At 38.4% G+C, this 22,021-nt stretch overlaps 2 protein-coding genes across 5 annotated transcripts; one reads left to right on the top strand and one right to left on the bottom strand.

Annotated features, from left to right (window-relative positions):
• Positions 1 to 2,732: 2,732 nt before the first annotated feature.
• On the bottom strand, positions 2,733 to 16,491 carry LOC133875286 (protein MODIFIER OF SNC1 1). Of its 3 annotated transcripts, none has more exons than XM_062313369.1 (11): positions 16,230 to 16,491; positions 13,448 to 13,523; positions 9,939 to 10,025; positions 9,800 to 9,844; positions 9,254 to 9,629; positions 8,115 to 8,214; positions 7,603 to 7,683; positions 6,173 to 7,484; positions 5,813 to 6,083; positions 3,071 to 5,740; positions 2,733 to 2,980 (listed from the first exon to the last, which is right to left on the bottom strand). In XM_062313369.1, the coding sequence occupies exons 2-10, from the start codon at positions 13,477 to 13,479 to the stop codon at positions 3,158 to 3,160; spliced, it is 4,887 nt and encodes a 1,628-aa protein (XP_062169353.1). In that variant the 5' UTR covers positions 13,480 to 13,523; positions 16,230 to 16,491; the 3' UTR covers positions 2,733 to 2,980; positions 3,071 to 3,157. The 3 variants fall into 3 exon arrangements, with proteins under 3 accessions (XP_062169353.1, XP_062169354.1, XP_062169355.1); XM_062313370.1 differs by lacking the exon at positions 16,230 to 16,491 and adding an exon at positions 14,859 to 14,877; XM_062313371.1 differs by lacking the exon at positions 7,603 to 7,683.
• A 663-nt stretch (positions 16,492 to 17,154) lies between these two features.
• LOC133874525 (probable apyrase 7) lies at positions 17,155 to 20,568 on the top strand. Of its 2 annotated transcripts, none has more exons than XM_062312366.1 (3): positions 17,155 to 17,297; positions 17,691 to 18,966; positions 19,632 to 20,568. In XM_062312366.1, the coding sequence occupies exons 2-3, from the start codon at positions 17,820 to 17,822 to the stop codon at positions 20,171 to 20,173; spliced, it is 1,689 nt and encodes a 562-aa protein (XP_062168350.1). In that variant the 5' UTR covers positions 17,155 to 17,297; positions 17,691 to 17,819; the 3' UTR covers positions 20,174 to 20,568. The 2 variants fall into 2 exon arrangements, with proteins under 2 accessions (XP_062168350.1, XP_062168348.1); XM_062312364.1 differs by having other exon boundaries at positions 17,744 to 18,966.
• The last annotated feature ends 1,453 nt before the right edge of the window (positions 20,569 to 22,021 follow it).

Here is a 22,021-nt window from a genome sequence, read left to right on the forward strand (position 1 = left end):
TTTTGGTAATTACAATGAGAAAAAGAGAATAAACTAAGGAACATAGTAGGAAGAGGGTGAATCTCTACTAATACATGGAGTACAAGAACTAGATAAAGGGGAAAGTGTGGGAATGCAGTTAGAAAACAATGTGGTTGTAGCTCAATTTGCCACATGGTGATTATAGAAGTTTATACTTCGGTTAATTTTATAAGCTGTCAAGCTAGTAAAAGGTGGGATGGTAGAGTAAATAATGAAAATAGTGGAAGCAATTCTCTAGTCTTGAGTAATGGCAGGCAATTGGAGAGCTTGAATAACCATAAGTGAATCAATTACCTTCTAAGATAAAATTGGATAAGCCCGAAGAAGTCGTCAATCTGGCTGCCAAAAGAGCTGCAAGAGCTTCACCATAGATTGGAGAACAGGGAGAACTAATAAGAGAAACACATCTGATAATAGATTCTTTAGAATCTCTGCAAACCGCAACTTCAGCAGAAAAAGTGTCTCTAATAGTTGTATCATAGTTGATCTTGAAAAAAAGATGGGAAGGTGGCATCCGTACTTCACGGGAAATGGCAAGTGTATTCTTCCAAGCAACATGATGTTCCAAGATAGTCTTGTTGATAGTAAAAGATATGACAAAAGCATTTGGAATAAGACGTTCATGATAAGCTTTATTCATAATAAACTACAAATAATCTCAGGCAACGGCAACAAAAATTTGAAATAGATGAACCTCAGCCTAAGGTATACCAAGTAAGTATGGATTGAGTATGATATGCAGTCAATCAGTCATATTAGTCATATGAAGTGCAGTATGGATTGAGTATGATAAGCAGTCAATCAATCATATTAGTCATATGAAGGGCAATAGTATCCAAAGGCCAAAAAGATTGGCGCCAAACCACCCGAGCAATAAGACAATTAAAGAAAATATATGAAAGAGAATCTGAAAAAAAAAAAAAAAAAAAAAAAAAGAACAAAGAAAGCAACTAGTATCTAAAGTGGGATAATGGATAGCTTGAGAAATATGGAATTTGGTTGGAATGATGTTCCAAAACATTTTTCAAAGGAAGAGTTTTAAACGATGATTGAGATTGAGTTTCGAAAGAGATTTCCAAAAAGATTTTGAAAGGGGGGAGGGTTTGGGAGGGGAGAGAGAGCTAAGTAGCTTATATGCGGATTTGGTAGAGAATAAACTAGAAGTGGAAGGTGTTCCAGCACAAATGTAGGAGTGGGGGTAATGATGATTTTGAGGATTTCAGCTACAGTGGCAGGATCAAAAAGGTGTCTCAGCTGGTTCAGATTCAGATTCCAAAAAAATTGAAAATGGGTGAATAAGATCTGCAATAACTAGAAAATTATTAGAAGGAATGGATGGGTTGAATGAATATGAGGAACAAAACAAGCACCAGCAGGCAGTAGCTAATAAGTAGATTTTTTTTTCTTTTAAAAAAAAAAAAAAAAAAAAGGAAAGAAAAGCAAAGGGGAAGATTATTGTAAAGAGGATCATCCAAAAAAGTTATTTGGAGAAAAATATGGAAAAATTGGTACTTGGAAGGTTATCAATACAATTGGTGATATGTGATGACATCAATAGATTTCCTACTCACCTACTATAGTAAGTCATTTTTACTTTCATCGCTGCAAATTATTTAAAAATCTTCTCTTAAGACATGTTTTGTTCCTTCTTACTTGTTTGAAAATAAAAAACAAAAAATTGAAAGGTTATATGAAAATAAATAATCAAGCGCTCACTCAATTAAAGAGTTTAGAGCTAGCTGCTCATAAGACATCTAATGCATCAGCATAACTATGTGCTCATTACGTGGCAAAAAAATAAGAAACACTATTCACAACCAATTTTGAAAAGAGTTGTCATTTATACACAATTGTACGCAACACTATTCACAACCAATTTTGAAAAGAGTTGTCATTTATACACAATTGTACGCACACTCATATTGGGTGTAGGACTCGTTCCGAGATGGGTCCCACATACATGACACATGAGTGACGAGTCTCACACCTATTCTAAGTGTGTATGTACATGGTGTTTGTGTAAAAATCATTTTCCTTTTAAAAAATAAACACCATTAAGAAACAACTCTAAAAGCTCTTGCATAAGAAGGGTTAGAAAACTCCGAAAAATATTTAACATCAAATAGCTCAATTACTCCATTTTCATTAAAGAACTGAAACTAATTTATTTTCCTCCCCCATTTGGCTCCAAGCTTCATTTTCGGCCGCTGCCCACCAGCGACACCACCACAGGCAGACGAGAGCGCCGCCCACCATCTACAGCAGGCACCACCGAAAAGCACCAACCATGATTTCTCAGAATAATTTCATACCGCCGCTTTCTTTTTCTTTTCCTCTTCTCTAAACAGCTCGACAACGACAAACTTATATGAGAAGTTTCATCGGAGTGCACTTTCCACTTTTCAGAGTACATATACATTTTTCGCTACCATATATCACTACCCATCTCTTCCTTTCCTTTTCTTTTCTTTTCTTATTTTTTTTTTCTTTTGTACGATCTGATTCCAAGCACAACAACATCTATATGGTTCATTAACAAACACTTCATATACATTTATGATGGACGCTGAGGATTGCACATCTGTTAACAAACACTTAATGTAATTTTAATTTCTCCAGCATCAAGCTGTGCACAAACTAAAAATAAATGTTGGCACTCCAGATTCCAACACAGGCTACAACAACAAAGTAGAAATTGCGACATACCAAGATGAACCAGAAAACTTCACTTCATTCCTCTCCGGTGTTCCATAGTAAAAAAGGATAATGGTCACTAAATACAAGGATTAAAAGAAACATATCAAGGGTTCCACAGCAAACAAACCGTGACCAAGTTACAATGTTCAGATTAGGTACATCTTCAATAATAGGAGAAGAAGAAATTAACCACATAGAAGTACTTCCCATCAACTCTAAGAATATTTCCCCCGAGCCATCATCACCAAGTTTGCTCCAATCCCTGCTCAACATACATATGCCATCAATTGACAATTGTTTTAACTGTTATAACTGAAAATTCAATCAGATACTACCTAAAAACATAAATTACCTGGAAACGTGCGGGATCAAGGCACCACAAATTGCGGACTTGTTTACAATCAAAACAAAACGGCTGCCTTCAGAACTTCTATTCTCACTACTCATAACCAGTATCTACTCGATCATTGCCTCTTTGCCGTCCATAAAAGTTCCCCCCGCCACGCCTTGACTGATTCTGACCCCTCTCCCTGAACCTTGGACCTGTACTATGAGTTCCATCTTTAAGTCCTTCGGCATTGTTCAATTTGTTATTGTTGTATGGACCAACTGGCTGGTACTCGAAATGAGAACTGTGTCTCTGTCTTTCCCAGTTTACAGGCGCATGAAGATGTTTGCTTTCTTGCCCAGATGAGTTCCAATCTCCACGAGATTCATGCCCTCTGTCAAAACGGGTATTATTTTGGTTTCCACTCCTGCGGTACCCTGATGATGACCGTTGCTCATGTCTAACATCCATACTTGCAGGAGCATGTTCAACTGGGCCAACAGGAACTTGGCTCGGGGAGGGTGGCCGTCCCTTGAGCGAACCCACTTTTCTCCCTCTTGTAGCTTCTTCATGCCCGACATTTAATGCTTCTTCTGCATCACTTTTTTCAGAAGGAGATTGATCATGGCGAGTCTGAGATACACCTTCACTGATTCTCTTGTCATGTTGTGGTGCTTGTGGTACTACACCCTGGGGTGTATACTCTTTTTTGTTCGCCCAAACTCCAGCACTTACACTTCGACCACTATTGCTTCTGCTTCCTTGTTGATTATTGGCTGAAAAAGACTGATATTTGGGTTGCCAATGAGCCGTTGAACGTTCCCCAATACCTCGATTTTCTTTTGAAGCAGTAGGCAAGTCTGTTTGACTCATCTCATGGGCCGAAGATTGGGTATTACTTTTGCTGGTCTCCCCACTGTTTATTCTCTTATGATCAAGATCACTGTTATGCCCCATGCCTTTCTGTCCCTTAAACGGATGCCGCTTTACTCTGCCTGTTATCCCCTGATCTTTTACAACAGTAACTGCAACCGAATCAGAATTGTCGGGAACTTTCCGTCCATCAGGAGCATTCTGTTCATCAGAATATTTTGGTTGCTCTTTCACTGAACTCACATCAGGCTTCTGAGGTTCGTTATCCTCGATTGATCTTTTAGCATTCCGAACAGGGTATGAAGAAGGTCCATCTTGCATACTTTGCCCACTGACTGATTCTGTTGAACCCCGTTGCCGCCATGATCCATGTGTTTTTCCCTGCTTATTCTGCTTACCATCCACATTCCTGGGCTCCAAGGCAAGCCCCGCTTTTCCAGTACCCGAGCCAGCAGGTTCAGTACTTTCAGTGCCTTGAGAACTGGAATCTGCACTCCCAACAGTCTCATCTGATGTAGTCTGATTGATTGAAGATGCCACTGGTTGTTGAATGCTTCCTTGCTGAGCCATTTCCTTTGCTACAGGCTTTGGTACATATCTCTCAATTTCTGCCCTCTTATTTTTGGGATTACTCTGCACTTGATGATCACTCTTCACTGATGGAGTAATGGCTTCATCCACAATTTTCTGACTGGCTTCATCACTGTCAACTTTGTTCTGTGAACGTACAGGTGCCCAAATAACATCACTGTGGAATTTCTCTGCTGATCTATTAACTTGTGGGTTTCTTGACATCCTGCGAGAATGCTGAGATTTCCACTGGCTGTTATTCACTCTACCATGAGAATCCTCGCTGGGTAATGATGAGTGATGCTCCAATAACTGACTTGCATCTTCGGAAATTGTTACTGATTGAATCAAGTTAGGATCCAATTCAGTCTCAGAAGTCTTGGGCTTACCACTTTCAAGAGAGGCATTCACAAGATTTGTTTCTTTTGATTCTGACGATGGTAAAGCAGCCATAGATGATGCAGCCTCCACTTTGTGCTTGTTCTTGCCAATCCTGTTCTTCTTTCTCTGATGTATGGAGGACTCAGCCGCTGCATTTGAATTCAAAGGCATGCGTGAGGACTCAGCCGCATTTGAATTCACAGGAAAGCTTGAGGACTCAGCCACTGAATTTACATTCACAGGCAAGCATGCGGACTCAGCCACTGCATTTGCATTTGCATTCACAGAAAGGCTTGACCCGCAGTTCAAGGCAATTTCATTGGTAAACCCCCCAATTGATATGGTGACCTTACGCGCTGCATCAGCGTGACTATTTGGTGCTTCATTAGTACTGGTGAAAGTAGACTTTTCATTAGAACTCTTCTCTGATAGAAGATTCTGCTTTTGTTTGTAGCCCATATGCTTATGCTTTGAGGCATTACCATCATGAATGTGGGGAGCTTTAGTACGATATGCAACATCAGCACCATCAGCATCCTGCTGCAAGGACACAGAATGATTGTGCACTATAGGTTCCTCATTGGCACTCATAGGTTTCTCTGGAGGTAGTTCATTGGACAAAACGGGTGATTGTTCATCTTTACTGGTGTTGCCCTCCCTAATGTGAGGATCTACATTCAATTCTTGCTTATTCTGGATAGCAACACTTGAAGCATTTTCTGACTTATGCATTGAACCTTCAATTGATGTTTTACGCCTATTCAACTCTTCCAGTTTTGCTCTAGCCTTGGCCTTTTGCTTTCTTGTCCGTTCTTCCTCCTCCTCCCTTAGTTGTTTGGCACGTTGCTCATAATCTCTCGACTTCGTACGCTGATAAAGAACACCAAAATAATAAATCTCAAATATGTAAAAACTAGCAGGAATAAAACAAAATTATATTACCTGTGCCTGATAATCACTTGGATCACACACAGGGGGAGCAGATTCTTTCTCTTCCCTTGCTTGAGGATATGGCCCAGACTTTTCAGAAGCCTCAACAGATTTGTGGCGGTCATGCACATGAACATTAGAATTAGTTAGGATGCGTGCAGTTGATACAACACTGGGAGAATCTGAGGCGGGAATTTGTTTATGCCAAGCATCAGCCTCTTCGCTATTGATCCCTCCTTTACCACGATTACCAGCTCTGCCTTGCATGCCATGTGTAGATCTCCTGAAAATCTGCAAGTTAGTATTTCACAAACATTGGAAATAACCATTCATTGTCAGTGGAAACCTGACAAGGAACAGAGAAAAAAAAACCTGGAGATGGTTGCTCCACCAGCAACTGTAGATTCAAGGCTCTTATCTCCAGCAGAAACACCCATTTCATGGGAGGCACGATTCTTAATTCCAGCGGTATGCACAAAACCACTACCGCCTTCATTTGCAGAATGGTTAACCTTGGCATTATGAACATGAATTTTATTCTTTTGTTCCTCCCAACCAGTAATGGAGGTAATATCATGTCCATCAGAAGCCCGGACTTTTGCATTTAATCCCTCAATCTTCCGAATCAAAGTTGAATCTTTAGGAACAGCTGAAACAGGTCCTTGAACCTCTGGTAAACCAGAGGATGCACGTTCCGAATTCCTTGCTGAACTGTCATCAAACACCTTCATATTTCCCACAGTTTCAGGAGACTTGACTTTGACAGGGGAAGAAGAATAAGACTGTTGGTCGTCATAAGTCTGACTAGAAATTTCTTGACCGGGAGCCATCCTTCTTAAACCCATCTCCCCATTGTTTCTGTAATCCGACCTCCAGTCATTCTCCCATGAAGAGATTTCCGCTTGATCCCCCTTCTCGACATATGTGGCATTGGTTGTAGTATCCTCCCATTTTTTTTCTTCATTCTTTCCATCCCAACCATTCTGTTGCTTTAGAAGAACTTTGTATGGTCCTTGAGTATCATGAGGATGACCAGATTCCACATGGTCTGAAACCAATGTTTTGCCAGTAGAGCCATATCCACCAGATCTTCCCTGGGAATTGCCAGGCTCAGGACCATTTTGGCTTGGGTACCTGTTATAAACAGGTGTGCCAGGTGCCATTCCCATAAATGGAACATCTCGTTCATTTGAACTGCAATAACCCATCGGACCACCGTAATAGCCCTCATATGCCACTGGACCAGGGTAAAACCCAGGCCTAATTGGCATCCCTGGGCGAATGTACGCATCAGGCATATGAGGTCTGTACATGTCCCCATTTTTAGGATGGTGTCCCCTTGGTCTGCTCCCTGGTGGGGGACCTGGCTGTGGATTGGCAAGAGCAGGTGGGATATGTGGACGATAATAAGAATATGGTTCCATGGGAAAGCCACCAGGAGCAACAGGAGCTCCATATGGAGGACCTCCTGGAGGTCTGAACCAAACACCACTTGGAGGATTAGTTACTGGAGGACCATGCCAAGCTTCATAATGTTGAGGAGGAATACTAGGATTAGGGTATGGTTGGGGATTGCCCTGCCACCTCTCCACGCTGGACGTGACTCCATCTTCACCGTAAGGAGGGCTATCTCTTCTCCAAGAATTATTACCAATTTTCACATCTACATTTACAGAAACATCACCTGAAATACGAGAAATTCAAATGAGACAAAGGAAAAACTTAAAACCAGAATTTGGCATAAGGCACAGGATCTCAGCATCTTTATTAAAAGCATCGGAATTGACTGCATGAACACAAACCAACTACAGAAGTCCCATTCCTCTCTTTTGGGGGCCCTACTTCACCAGAAAACGAGCCAGGACGACCATGAGAACTGTGGTCTGTAATCAACAGACAACCAAGCAATCAAAGCACTGCATTGAATACTCTACTAAAGCACCTACACCACCTATACCAGATGACCATGACAAGTCTTCTCTTTCACGACTCCAACAAACAGTGCAAGATCTTAAGTAAACCACATATACCTAATAAGACTGAAATTGCAGCATGAAATTTAGTTTGACAAATTAACGCTGCAGTTGGATTCTTCAAAACTTTAAAACATGGATATACGCATGACATCAGCTTAAGTCTTTCAAGTAGCTATTTTTGAAGTTATCACTCAAGAAAGGGCGTACATAAAAATAATAGTAAGTGACGTAAATTATCACATCAGAAACTCTTCCTCCTAACTGTCATGACAATAACTAAAAATTCATAAACATGACACTAAATAAAAATTATATAGGTAATTGAAATTAAATATAACCTTGTGATTCATTCTTTCCAGAATTATCTTTCTCCGAACCAAGTGTTGGAAAATCTCCAGAAGTCAGAGAAAACCCATCATTTTTGGCTGCTGTTACTCCCTGCAGGTATGACAGTGGACAACTAATATAGATAAGGCCATCTCTGAGAGAGAGAGAGAGAGAGAGAGAGAGAGAGAGAGAGAGAGAGAGAGAGAGAGTAAACATAAACAGTGCAAACAAAATAAGGATAGCCAGAGAGAGGGAGTCTGACAAAGGAAAACACATAATAAATGAATAGTCAATATCACCATATAAATTGTAGTTAACTTGAGATATCCTCAATGCTGTCACAATAAGCCTAGAACAAGAAAGGAAAAATACATAACCAAAAAAAGATGAAGATCACCATATAAATTGTCGTTAAGTCCAAGAATATATTCAAACTGAAAATTTCAGCAGAATTGGGTGGGAAAGCAATTTGGTCCAAAAACCATTGGCTATTTGATCTTTTTCTTCCTATCTTTTGATTCCTCTGTTGTCTTGCCTTTTTTTTTTTTTTTTTTTTATGAATGTACTACACAAAATAAATAAAGACATTCACTACACAATGCTCCAAATTATGATCAGTTAACTACATTATATGTTTTGACCTATTCCCTTCTTCTCTTTTTCATGCTTATTTTTGTAGTATGCATAAAAATGAAAGCAATGAATTATTCAATATAATACCAATTACAGATTTAGAAAAATCAATTGACCATATGATTAAAAAAAAAAAAAAAAAAACTGAAAATAATACAGCAAAATGCAGTAGTAATCTATCAAAGAATCTTCAGCAGTCCTGTTAGACAAACTGACCCAATAAAGAAACAAATTGTTGAGGTTGGATTCCTGCATATGGGTTTGCTTTAGAAATTCTTCCATAGAACTACAATATAGTAAAGGGTGTTAAGAAGATTTATATAAAATCCAGCCAAAATAACATGCTAATCAATAGATATAATGTCTTAACAATTTTGCACAACCACCTCAATGAAGAAACGATATATTGTTACTGCAGCATATCCTTCAATTAGAAAACTCAGAAGGAAATTTCTTTATACGTAATTATTGGTAATACACAAAGATTCAAACAATGAGCTTACAATGAGAGATATACCAGTTTCTCTGCAGTCCCAGCAGCACCCCATGCCCCTGGATTTTCAGGCAATGGTTCAGCAAACCGGGATAACTGTGAGCTACCAGGTCTAGTTTCTGCACTGCGAGGACGCAATGATGTCAGGGATGTCTGATTAGATGTCAATGCGCCAGAAGCTGATGAGGGCCTAGAGTTTGGCCCCCATGCACTAGCAGTAGGTTCATGAGCTCTATCGCTACTGGCAGTTGATGGTCGTGTGCCGCTTCCACCAGATGAAGGACGGCCACTAAGATAGCTAGGTGAACCAGGTCCACCATCGTTTCTTGGAGAAAGCATTGAAGAACTCCATGCATTTGAGGTGGAAGAAGATGATCTACTGCCCCAGCTATGGGTACCCCTGAAAAGTGTAAAAATCTATTCAAGAACCGCAAAGGCATTCATAATCTGGACGCTAAGTAACAATATCATAATATTACATTATACACACAGAAATCATAACGCAAACACATACACACAGGAGACATATAAATTATACACACAAGAGGAGAGAGAGAGAGATTTTCTTACTTGGGAACAATTTCCACACTGGGGTCCAGACCATGATTTTCTAACCTTAAAACAACAGAGAGAAAACACAAAATTTTAGGGGGGAAAACCATGCACCTCTGTAAAGTGAACTAAAAGGATTTCAGCAGGAACCAAATACCTTTGACTTGGTAAGTTAAAGGGTTTTGGAACAACAACTTTCCCTAAAACAGTCATGCCACTTCTTCTGGTAGACGCCGGAGCCCACCTGCAACAGTATTGGTATCATTAGATGACAACCTGAGGATATACATCAATTATAGCATCAAAGAAAAAATATGAAGTATTCTCCGGCACAAAGCACACATTCAATTTGCCTAATGTAATTTTAAATGCATAAAGTAGACCAGACAGGTAGTCCAACTACTCAATTCTACTGAAAAATGATAATAAGCACGCCCAGCAAGTAATACAAGAAAATATACAAGTGAACACACAATAAGAATAGAAGAACCAAAATAAATACAACTGTAGACACTTGTAGGACCAATAAACAATTTTCTTCTTTTCAATAAGCAAACAGGATGAACATTTTTTGTTTTTTAACAAACAGAAAATAACAAAACAACAATGGCAATGATACCATTCCAAGAAAAAAGCGAAATGACAGGCCGGCGTATTGCAAGTAAATGCTAAAATACAGAGGCCCTAACGATATCATGGTTCAAAATTTTAAGTAAATTACCCAAAGCCTTATTCTAACTACATATTCTATATGCAGACGATGGTGAAGAAATAAGGAAGAAAAAAACAAAAGCTGAGACCATTAACATGAAATTATTGGAGATTCAAAAGCAAACATTTTTTTTTTAATGCGTAATAGAGTACAATCATACTACACAGTATTTTCTCTAATCAGAAAAAAATAAAGAAATGAACAAAATAATCTCCTAAGAACAACTATCTAGTTGTTAAATTGGTGCTCTAAATTGAGAAACTAAAACTAAGCAAGCCCGCTCAAATCTTCCACTTTCTTTGGTCTTAAATGCATAGAAAGAATGAGATGGTTTCTTTTCATAGTTTCGCCTTCTCATCTCTTTAATGTGTGAAACTTCTATATACAATCAACTTTTAAGAGTTGCTGCACAAAGATTGGTATAGATGTTTGAAATTAATCATCCAAATAAACTGGCTAATTTTATTGCTCTCAACTTGAACCTATTAGTTACTGTCTCTCCTATCAGTACAGCTCTGGTTAATGAATACTTGCCGGATATCCCCAAATTTGCTGACAATACCCCGTACCTTTTTTTTTGTTGATAAATACAATAATACCCCATACCCATCCATGCTACATATGAAAAGTGAAAGGATGAGCTCTCTCTCTCTCCCTCCCTCCCTCATCTATTTTATGTGCCAAACTTCTATATATGACTTTTAAGAGTTGCTGCACAAAGATTGGTATAGATGTTTATTATTACTAATTCAAATGAAATGGCTAATTTTATCGCCTGAACTTGAACCTATACAGCTCTGGTTAATGAATATTTGGTGGATATCCCCAAATTTGCTGACAATCCCTCATACCTATCCATGCTATATATGAAAAGTGAAAGCATGCCCCCCCCCCCCTCTCTCTCTCTCTCTCTCTCTCTCTCTCTCTCTCTCTCTCTCTCTCCCAAAGGCATTAAAGACATATGCCATTAACTATAAATTATTTCTTATTAACAGTTTTTTTTTTTTTAATAACTGGGGTGTCTGAGGCTTTGCCCTGACTAGATCCCCGAGACACTGTGCAAAGCGCCAACTCCACACAGGTCGGATAAAGCTTAAGCTTTCGCCCGCGGACATGACCCCAAGGAATTGTTTGCACTCAAGTAGGCTTGGCAATTCGGGTTGGCAAATAGGGTTCGTGTCAACCCAACTAACTCGCCAACATGTTTCTGCCAAACTCGAACCCAACCCGATTATTAATCGGGTTGGAACTTGTAACCCGAACATGAACCGACCCGATTTTGATTTACACGGCTTAGTGCAGTTCCAGCTGATGGGTTGTCGCCCAAGTGTGTATATTTTGATTTACACGGCTCAGTGCAATTCGACAATGTGCTATCCAGAAATGTATGTTCAACAACTCAACAAGGACACTTCTCCATAGCTGTCGAGTCTACTACTCCCTTTCGTGCTCCCAATGCAGCGGCTCCGCCTCCTAATTCTGGCAGAAAGGGCAACTCGAGGGTGTGGACAATTGTTGGATCTTTGGTTGGTGGGTTTGCCTTATTGGGTATATTAGTTGTGTTGTTGAGGTGGTGTAAAAACGGGAAGAAGTTGCAACAAATGGAATGGGCAGCAGATGGGGGTGAAACCTTGCAGAGAACTTCCGTTGGGAATACCAAGGTGACATTGGCAATGGGGACTCGGACACGACCGGTATTGGAGAATGAATATGTGCCTTAGGTAACACTCATCGAATTGTGAAGGCTGAAGCTGTGAAGTAGTGTGTCTATGTGTGTGAGGCATCGTGGCTGCGTGAACGGTGAACGAGTGAAAGTGAAAAGGCAAACTAGGCAATTGCGTGCAGCCAGGGTTTCGTTTCTTGAAGTTTCAATTATATATATATATAACTGTGTTATAATCGTGTTAGTGGGTCAACCCACGGGGTGGGTTGACCCGCCAAACACGATTATAATCGGGTCAACCCCGATTATGACCCGAACCCAATAATGTCAAACCTAAACCTTGTATTTTCATGTCGTGTTCATGCCTGGTTCGCAGGTCGTGTCAAAAATTGTCAAGCCTACAATCAAGAGGGTCGAACCTTAGACCTGATGCTTTATGAAGCACCAAGACCAAGTGACTAACCACTCAAGTCAACCCCTTGGGGTTGCTAATTAACATTCTAATAGCACCCCATTAACAATTTGAGATCACACTTTCAATCCATCCATTAATGCTATTATAAAAATGCTTATAGTTTTGGGTTCTTAAAAACATTCAAACGCCTTTTCTATTCAATAGTATTCTACTGCTATATGTAGTGTCTAAACTGCAATCTTTTTAATCAAGTAAATAAGTATTTTCGTTGAAAATTTTCATGTCTATAATCAACATTAAAAGTTTCATAAACATAGCTTCCTGCACATTATATGGGCTAGATACCAGTTCTTTATTTTCTTTCTACCAAAGAAAACATGCAAAGCCATATTTGTTGCCACTTGTCACATATGCATACACGTCAAGAAAAGAAGAGCGAGTGACAGTTTATGAATCTACAAAAAAGAGATAAGCAAGCACTATTTTTAAGCAAGGCCAATTCGTGTTCACATGTCAAGTTCAGGTTGTGTCAAGGCATGGATATAAGACTGTATAGATCAACCCTAACCCGACCTATTTAATTAAACGGAACAAACCCCCAACCCTAACCCTCTAACTTTGTATTGAGTTCGTGTCGAGTTCAAGGGTCATGTTAAAAATTGCCAGCCATTATGTTGCATGTTGGGCTCGGGTATAAAACTATATAAGTTAACCCGAACCCGACCCATTTAATTAAACACGTCAGGCTCATCAACCCTGAGCCTTTAATTTCGTGCCGAGTTCACAGGTCATGTAAAAATTGTCAGCCTTAAGGACTATGGCTACCAGAACAATGAAGATATTAGAGAAAGTTGAGGGGAAACGATCACATTTTACCTTCTCTCCCCACCCAACATACTTGAAGTCATAGTCCAACTGGTGTTGCACAATCATTCAAACAACCTGACACAACCTGGGGATAGGAGAAAAACAGATTGATCAATATAAAATGTTGCAGTAAAGAATATAGATTAAACACAGAAAGCAATTACAGTGTCATGTATAAAGATCATTATCCAGTAATTGTAAATTCTCGTATACAACAAAACTTCTAGTAGTAATGTTTAAAGAATCATAATCCATCTGAATAGCAATATTGGTTTCATCTACAACAAAATCAAACCAAAGTCTTGGGCCACAACAGTTAATTCTGTTTTGTAAGGATGCAGACAGAACCACATATCTTGTATACTAGTCTCAGTACTCAGTAATGGTAAAAACTGTTGTTTGCAGCCTAAAATGGAGAGACCCCAACCTCTACATCACAAGGAAGATAGTGGCTAAAACTGCCAAGGCACAGCCTTTTTATTCTTTATAAGGTGTACCGCAGCCTAGTTTTTTGGGGGCTTCAACTTATACAGCATCTCATTTATCTCAAAGATAAGTCTATCTTTTAATGCCAATTCTTTTCTCAAATGCAGTATAACAAAATTGAATCCCCATGCCAACTGGATTTATATGGTGTCACACACTTAAACTTCTTCTCAAATCTTATCCATTCAGTAAGAATATTCCTTTCAAATAAGCAAAGTTCAAGGTACGGTGGAAAGCATTGTATAGAGAACAATTTCTGACATACTGTAACGACTTGTTAAACCCAACTTCCTCCAAGGAAGCCAACGGTTAACAGCAAAACGAATTCCTTTTTGGCATTCAGTTCTTCAAGGAACTTGTCCGCCTTCTTAAAGATTTTTGTAATCTTCAGATTCTCTGTTGTGCTAAAAGACATGCACGGTTCTACTTATCATGTTATATGTCATTGAACTAACATATTGAATTCTTAATATTCAAAAGTATCAGCTACAATAGGATTCAAAAATTATTGATACCATGTACTCAACACAACTAAGCCTTAATCCCAATCTGACAGGGATTGACTTTAAAAACAATCAATATCAGTGTAGAACATAATTCAGAGATACGATATTACAAAGGTCAGCTCAATTCCCTACTAATTTCAAAACTATTCCCAACATTCTATTTAACAGATCAACTAAAAGAGCAACCAACTTTCTTTTCTCATTTCCAATAAATCCTTTTATAATTCTTTAAACCAGTTCAGCTAGGAGCACAAGTACAATCTCGGCTTCTCCACTCATGCATCAACAACTACGCTTAGGACTACTATTTGCTATCTCCTTCCAACATCCCTTTCGCTAGACTTTGCTCAACAAAGCCTTTGGATCACCTATGCCAAATTCATCACAAAATCCTGTATATGGCAATTTCATTTCATACAGGACCATACTTTCTTAAAAATCTGCACCGATGCATCTTTGCTCACTGCCCCGTCAAGAGTTCATTCTATTCCTCTCTCTCATCTACACAACACCAATGAACCTAAATCAAAGCAATCATACCTATTAGTATATATAAATGAGTAATGCTATTTAGTAGCATGTTATACAACTCTAATGACGAGACAATGAAAACAAGCCCTTAATTTTTATTTTTTTACAAGTGTTGATCTAATAGTTGATTTTCACTACCACATCATCAAGTTGTATAGCAGTTGTATGCCAATCTACTAAATAGCACTACTCTATATAAATTTTTTGTCTTCTGATGGCTAAAAAATTCCTCCTTAGTAGTGTGATTACTATTTACTAGTCTGTTGCAGATTCCCTATAACCATTCTTATTCTATTTTCTCTCATCCCCTCCTACAATCATGCTACATCCAATCTCTTCTAAATGTCTTAACATCCATATTTCAACCTGCTCATCAATAGCATTTTTCAATGCCTGAAACCAAAGCATTACTTCCTACAGTTGTATTATAAAGCTACCTCTCAAATCAAATAGGAATAGAAAGAAAAAAAATTACATTCAAAAAACCCATTTACACAAAATCCTTCCATCTTGGCAACATTCTCACCTCTCTCCCTCTCTCTCTCTCTCTGGTATCCATTTTATTACCAATCATAGCCACTTTTTGTTTTCTCAATTACTAGCTCTGAAACTCAAATTCTATAATGCACAAAATTTGATACTGCCTCAATGAACCACGGAGGAAAGACTATACTGATAAGCGCAACAAGATCATTAAAAGACATATTTACCCAAACCCATTTTACGGTATTGATCACTATAGCATCTTTCAATTATAGAAAAATTGTAACAATATAAGAAATTTACCCACGCACCGCCAACCACATAACTAAAACATACTTAAACCAATTACGATCCTTATTCAGTACCAAAACCAATCTTTCAAAAGAAAAAATACCGAGCATATATGCAAAATCCCTAAATTACCACGCAAAATGCAACGCATTTTAAAAAATAATATACAAAATTTACAGCATAAATTAAACCAACAAGCATGGAATTTGCATGAAAAAAAATGCCCAAACGCTCCGTTTGGTTGCCGAGAAAGCATAAGGGGAAAGAAATAATAATAATAATAGAAAAAAAAAAATAAAAACCCACAGAACAAGAACATAAGAAAATCCCGTAATACATTTGGCAAAAAGTTACTATTATTAATCCGCGAGTCCTCTATTCCATTTCCTTTTTCCCTCTCGCTTTTCTATTTTCTTGTCCTTAAATTTCTCGCATAAAATATCATCGAAACCTGAGAAACTGAAAATAAAATACTCGGAGGGAATTCGACTTGCCTGAGAGGCTGCGACGAAGATGGCTCTAAAGGATTCACGGAAACCCTAGCGAGAGAGCGAGAGGAAAAAAACCGGGAAAAACTTTCGCGTTTCTTCAAGAGAGAGAGAAATGATAACGCGATCGTACTCTCGCGCTTTAGAAGGTTCTGATCTCCGACACTGTTGAAAGCCACAGGTTTGAGTGCGGTGGGGTTTCAGATCGAAGAAAGAAGAAGAAGAAGAAGAAGAAGAAGAAAAAAGCGAGAGACAGGGACAGAAAAAGAGCGAGCGATATTAATAGGGGACCTTCTCGCAAAATCGAATTAGAGAAATTAATCCTTGTTATTTATTTTGTGGAAGAAAAAATATCGGAAAATAAATAAATAAATCTGATAGGATAAAATGTCTTACTGTATACCAGCATCCATGTTATGACCACGTGTCTAATCCAAGTTTTCTAAACTAAATTAAGGTTATGATATATTAATAAAACAATATATGAGTATTTTCAATTTTCTGCCGTCTGTTAATATATTTATTTTAAATGAAAAATTACAAAATACAAGAATAGGTCATTAACAAAAGAGAAATAAATAAAAGTTTTGATATAAGATTAAAATAATATACGAGTATTTTAAGTTATTTATTAATGTATTTATTTCAAACTAGAAATTTAAACTAAATACAGAATCCAAATAAAATTAGAGAAATATTTTAGCCTAAACAATATTGAGTGAATTTGTGAAGAGGAATGAGTTTCAAACATATTTTTATTATCCTGTAATTCTAATAATTGATCACATGAAAGCTCTTAATTTGATTATAAATTTGAGCAAAAAAAAAATTTTGATTCTAAATTAGAATTAATAAGAATATTTAAATGTTTTTCTTAATATCTTCAGAAATATGTAATTAAATTATTAAAAAAAGGTGAGTGTTCGTTCAGCTCTTTGCTCCAAAACGCCACGTAATTGACTCAGCACGTGAGAGACAGCACATGGAATACTACTCTCTATCGAAGATTTCTCAGCTCCATCGGAGAGATTCGCAGTGGTGGGACAGTTTCAATGGCTTCAGAGACGAAGAAAGGTACGATATGAATCTTTTCTCAATTAGATTCCAGATTATTCCCAATCAGTTTGAACGATATGAATCTCCTTGACTTGAATTCCGATTTCCAATGAAACCCAGAAGCCCATGTACACTGAATTGTCAGATTTGCCAAATTTCAGTGGGCAATTCCGAATACACTAATCACAGCCTTGTTTGCTAGTCAAAGTTGCTGATTGTTCGTTATTGAACAGATTATCGTCAATCATGCAATTTGCTAAATTTAATGTGTGTGTGTGTGTGTGTGTGTTTTTAACTCAAATGAGTTGCTGTTACACAAAGTAGAGATTTTTGTACGATTTGGAAATAAGTGATGTTCTGAACTGACTGGATGCGTCTTTTTTTTTGGTTGAATTCTTTGCAAGTGTATAGATCAATTGGGTTATTATCACAACTGGTAAAATTATTTTGAGTAAACTTTGAAGGTAGTTTTTCAAGGCAAAGAGCAGAGGTTCAAAGAGTTATTAGGATTTGGCACGCATTCATGTTGATATTAGAGATATGGACGCAAAATCGCCGTCGAAAGTTAAGCTCTCAATCATGGGATTTACTCAGTATAAACGGTTGTTAAAAACAAGTACGATTATTTTGGTTGCGGTGCTGTTATTGGTTGGAGTTTACTTTGCATTTAACCCTGGAAAAGGTGGTAGTGTAATTAAGGGGTCGTACTTTGTTGTGGTTATGGATTGTGGAAGCACAGGGACGAGAGTGAATGTGTACAAGTGGATGGTAGGAGGTGTAAGTAACATGCACCTTCCTCTTTTGTTGCATTCTTACCCTGACAATGTTTCCAAGAGTTCACTCTGGAAGAATTCTTGTCAGTATCACTGTATGCAAACTGAGCCTGGGTTAGATAAATTTGTCCGTAACTCCTCGGGAGTGAGAGCGTCTTTGGAACCATTGCTTATATGGGCAGAACAGGTAGTACCTCGTGAAAAACAAGGAGACACTCCTATTTTCGTTTTGGGTACTGCTGGGTTAAGGAGGTTGGCATTTGAGAATGCTAGGCGGGTTTTTGAGGATGTAGAGACTGTCCTGAAGGAGCACATGTTTTTGTATAGGAAGAGTTGGATAAGGGTGTTGAGTGGCAAAGAAGAAGCTTATTATGGTTGGGTTGCTCTAAACTATAAAATGGGGAGCTTTAAAAATTATTCAAGGTCTCCCACTTTGGGACTTATTGATCTAGGAGGTTCCTCGTTGCAGGTTGTGATGGAAATAGATGATGCAAGAAAAGGCATAGACTTAGTGACGTCAAAGATTGGTTCAATGGAACACAGGATTTTAGCGTACTCACTGCCAGCATTTGGTTTGAATGAGGCATTTGATAGGAGTGTTGCCACGCTCATTCAAGCACAATGGTCCGGGAAAAATACTGGTAATACATTAGAAGTCAGACATCCTTGTCTTGGTTCTGATTTTGTACAAAACTTTACCTGCTCTGGTTGCTTAGGGCTTAATGCCACCAATCAGAAAATATTGAGTAGTCAAATATGGAGAGCTGAAGTTCCTATTTTGTATCTGGTTGGGGACCCCAATTGGGAGCGGTGCAAAGAACTTGCAAGGACTGCTGCCATCATTTCAAGCAATTTAGATTGGTCACGACCAGCAGATGGTACAAACTGTAAAGCAAGCTCATCTTCCTATGGTGGTGAGTACTACTATACATTCCTCAGTGGCTGAATATGTATATATATTCTGGACATATCCTGATATTTGTGTATTCACTCGTTTGGATTTGTTATGATTCTGAATTTTCTTCTGATAGCCTTAGGACTTCAGTAGGCTTTCTTATTGTCTACAAATTACATAATTAAATATCATATTTCTTGTGCTGTTTAAGTATTGCAAATACTAGATTAAAGCTGTTCACCAAATGAAGGATTATGCACTTTCATTTATGATAATTAAGCATCTCATCTAAGGATGGAATAAGCCATATATAATTCTTTTGCTCAATGATTACTATTTTCATGGTAATAGAAACTTAATTGTTACTCATGATACAACAACTGTCAAGGCACCACATGTTTGGTGAAGTTGAAACATAAAGCTACCTTCTTTTTGCTGGTGTATTATTATCTACAATATTGAATTGGCACGCCCAAATTTTCTTTCTTATGATAATAAATAGCGGTTAGTTGGGTTTCCCATATCAATGACCAGGAAGCCGTGTCGGTTTTCCATTTTTATTGCCATAACTTTTTATGCATTATGTGCTTTCTCCAATACATTTGGTTCATTTCTTTTCATTGAAGCGATTTGTAGGATTTATGTGCAGGAATTCACCTTTTAATTCGCACTTGTGATATGCAGGCAGTGATAACATTAATTTGACAGCTGTCACTTGCCTTTCTACACGGTTTCATGCTTTATCTGGATTTTTTGCTGTTCACAACACATTAAATTTGAGTCCAAGAGCTAACTTGACAAAGATTTGGGAGGAAGGCCAGCAGTTATGCTCAAGATCATGGGCAAACTTGAGCAGTATTTCCAGAAACCAAAATTATGCTAGACAATATTGTTTCCGGGTGCCTTATATGGCATCACTCATTGAGGATGCGCTGTGTCTTGGTGATAAAGAGATAGTATTTGGTCCAGGGGATGTTTCTTGGACATTAGGAGCTGCATTGATTGAAGGAAAACAGTTATTGCTGAGAGCTACCAAAGCTCAGGCTAGCATTTCTACCTTAAAGAATATGGTCATGTCCTCTCCTGTTGTTCTGTTTGTTTTACTTCTCTGCCTTCTATTTATCATTTATCATTTCCAAATCAAGCTGCCTATGCCAAGCATGAAGGCTGCTGCTGCTGGAGTATCTTTGCCATCTTATACGCATCCGAAACGCCGACCTAACTAACTTCTGGCTACAGATGCGCATAAAATAATGTGTTAATAGTCAGACATTCGTTGCATTTTCTCATACAACCATAATTCATTCATTATTTTAGGTTGAATACATGGTATATATGTTAGAAAAGATTCTGAATTGTGTGAGACGTGTAAACTAGTTGGCATATTCAACATTTGGAATTGTCTGTAGCAACTATATCCTGGCACTTGAGTTCATGTCAGTGGGATAATTGCGGCATTCTCTGAACTTGGGTTGGAGCCTATTGTTAGATCTAATTTTTGAAGTTTCTATCTGGTCCCAAGCTTGATCAAGATCCTAGGTTAATCTCGCAGGGACAATCCTGTGTATAGTATGTAATTGTTTGTTCAAATTACTGAATTTGACTTAAAACTTTTTCTCTTTCCCATCTCACCAGATGCCCATACCGATGCAGGGCACGCTGCATGCTCTGCCACATATTGGTACTGACACCTGCACAGTAGCAGTATTCTGTAATAACTTTTAGACCAAAAGCATTATAATGGCTTAGCTTAGAAGCAATATTTAGGAAGGAGGGGAAATAGGCAATCACTTTCAATAATGAAATAGGCAATCGCTTTCATTTGTAGCATGTTCTTCTTTCCATCAATCACTCACTCAGCCGTGCTTCTGAAGTATAAGTGTGCCTAGCCCTTTAGAGCATTTAAAGATGAGAGAGAGAGAGAGAGAGAGAGAGAGAAATCAAAAGCCACGAAAACAAAATGGAACAATATTAACACTAACATGTTAGGACAACTGAGGGCTCAGAGCGCAACTTCCCCTCCAAGCTAAACAAAAACCCCGCTGTCATGGGAGGTCCCCTCCCCTCCTCCTCCCCACCTTACATTTAGTGCTTTTTGCCTTTTTTTAAAGACCTTATCCACCTCTTTTGAGGTTTTACTCGTCTCTTTTGAAGCTTTATCTATCGCCTTTAGCGATCTATCCGAAAGGATTTGTCTCAAAATCGTAACATCATCCTCCCCACTACTGCCATGCCACTTTCTCCGATTTGTCGCATCGTTCATCTCCTTCACCGCTCCACTCTCAGTCTCTGTTACTCTCGAAATTAACTTTGTTTTCAGATCTGGCTTTTTCTAAGCTAGATTGATCATCTCCTACCAGTTCAGTTCACCCTCGCAGCTCTGTCTGGTCCTCACATACCCGTGAGTCCCCACCGCTTCTTTCACCGATGTTGCTGTGTTTTGGGTTTATTGTTGTTTTTTTGTTGCTTTCTTGTTGTTTGGGGGCTTATAGTATCCACAAGACCATCTATGGTGCTCTTTTGATCTGGTTGCAAATTGTTTTGCAATTTTATCTCTGGACTTTGTGCTGGTGTCTCCTTCCGATGGCTTCGATTTAACCTTCATCAATGCCTTCTTTGCTATTGTAGTTCTCTTTTTGTTGTACTACTGTGGCGGGTTTTTTTTTTTTTTTGTGGGGTTTCAGGAAGGGTTGTTGGACCTTTTGAGGTTCGTGGCCCTTCTCATGCCTCTTGGCTGGACCATCCCTGTTACGCCTTATCTAACCGCCTTAAATAATGGCCATTTTTCTTGGTGTTCGTGCCAAGAATCCATTGGGCTGTGTCATTTATTTTATGCATTCCCTTTTAATTTATATTTTCTTACATTGATATGGTTGTTTAAGTTGTCCAGCTCTTTATTGTTATTGTTGTTATTAGTTGTGGTTCATCTTTGATATACTTTTTTTTTTTTTTTGACATGTCCACACAAGAGGGGGGAGGGGAGATTCAAACTAGTGACCTCCGCTTCTTGAGGCGTGGTCCCTAGCCAATTGAACTACTCCTTTGGTCCTTTGGGACAGATATACTTTTATATA

Source organism: Alnus glutinosa, chromosome 8 (genome assembly GCF_958979055.1).
Source record: "Alnus glutinosa chromosome 8, dhAlnGlut1.1, whole genome shotgun sequence".
NCBI classification, from domain to species: domain Eukaryota; kingdom Viridiplantae; phylum Streptophyta; class Magnoliopsida; order Fagales; family Betulaceae; genus Alnus; species Alnus glutinosa.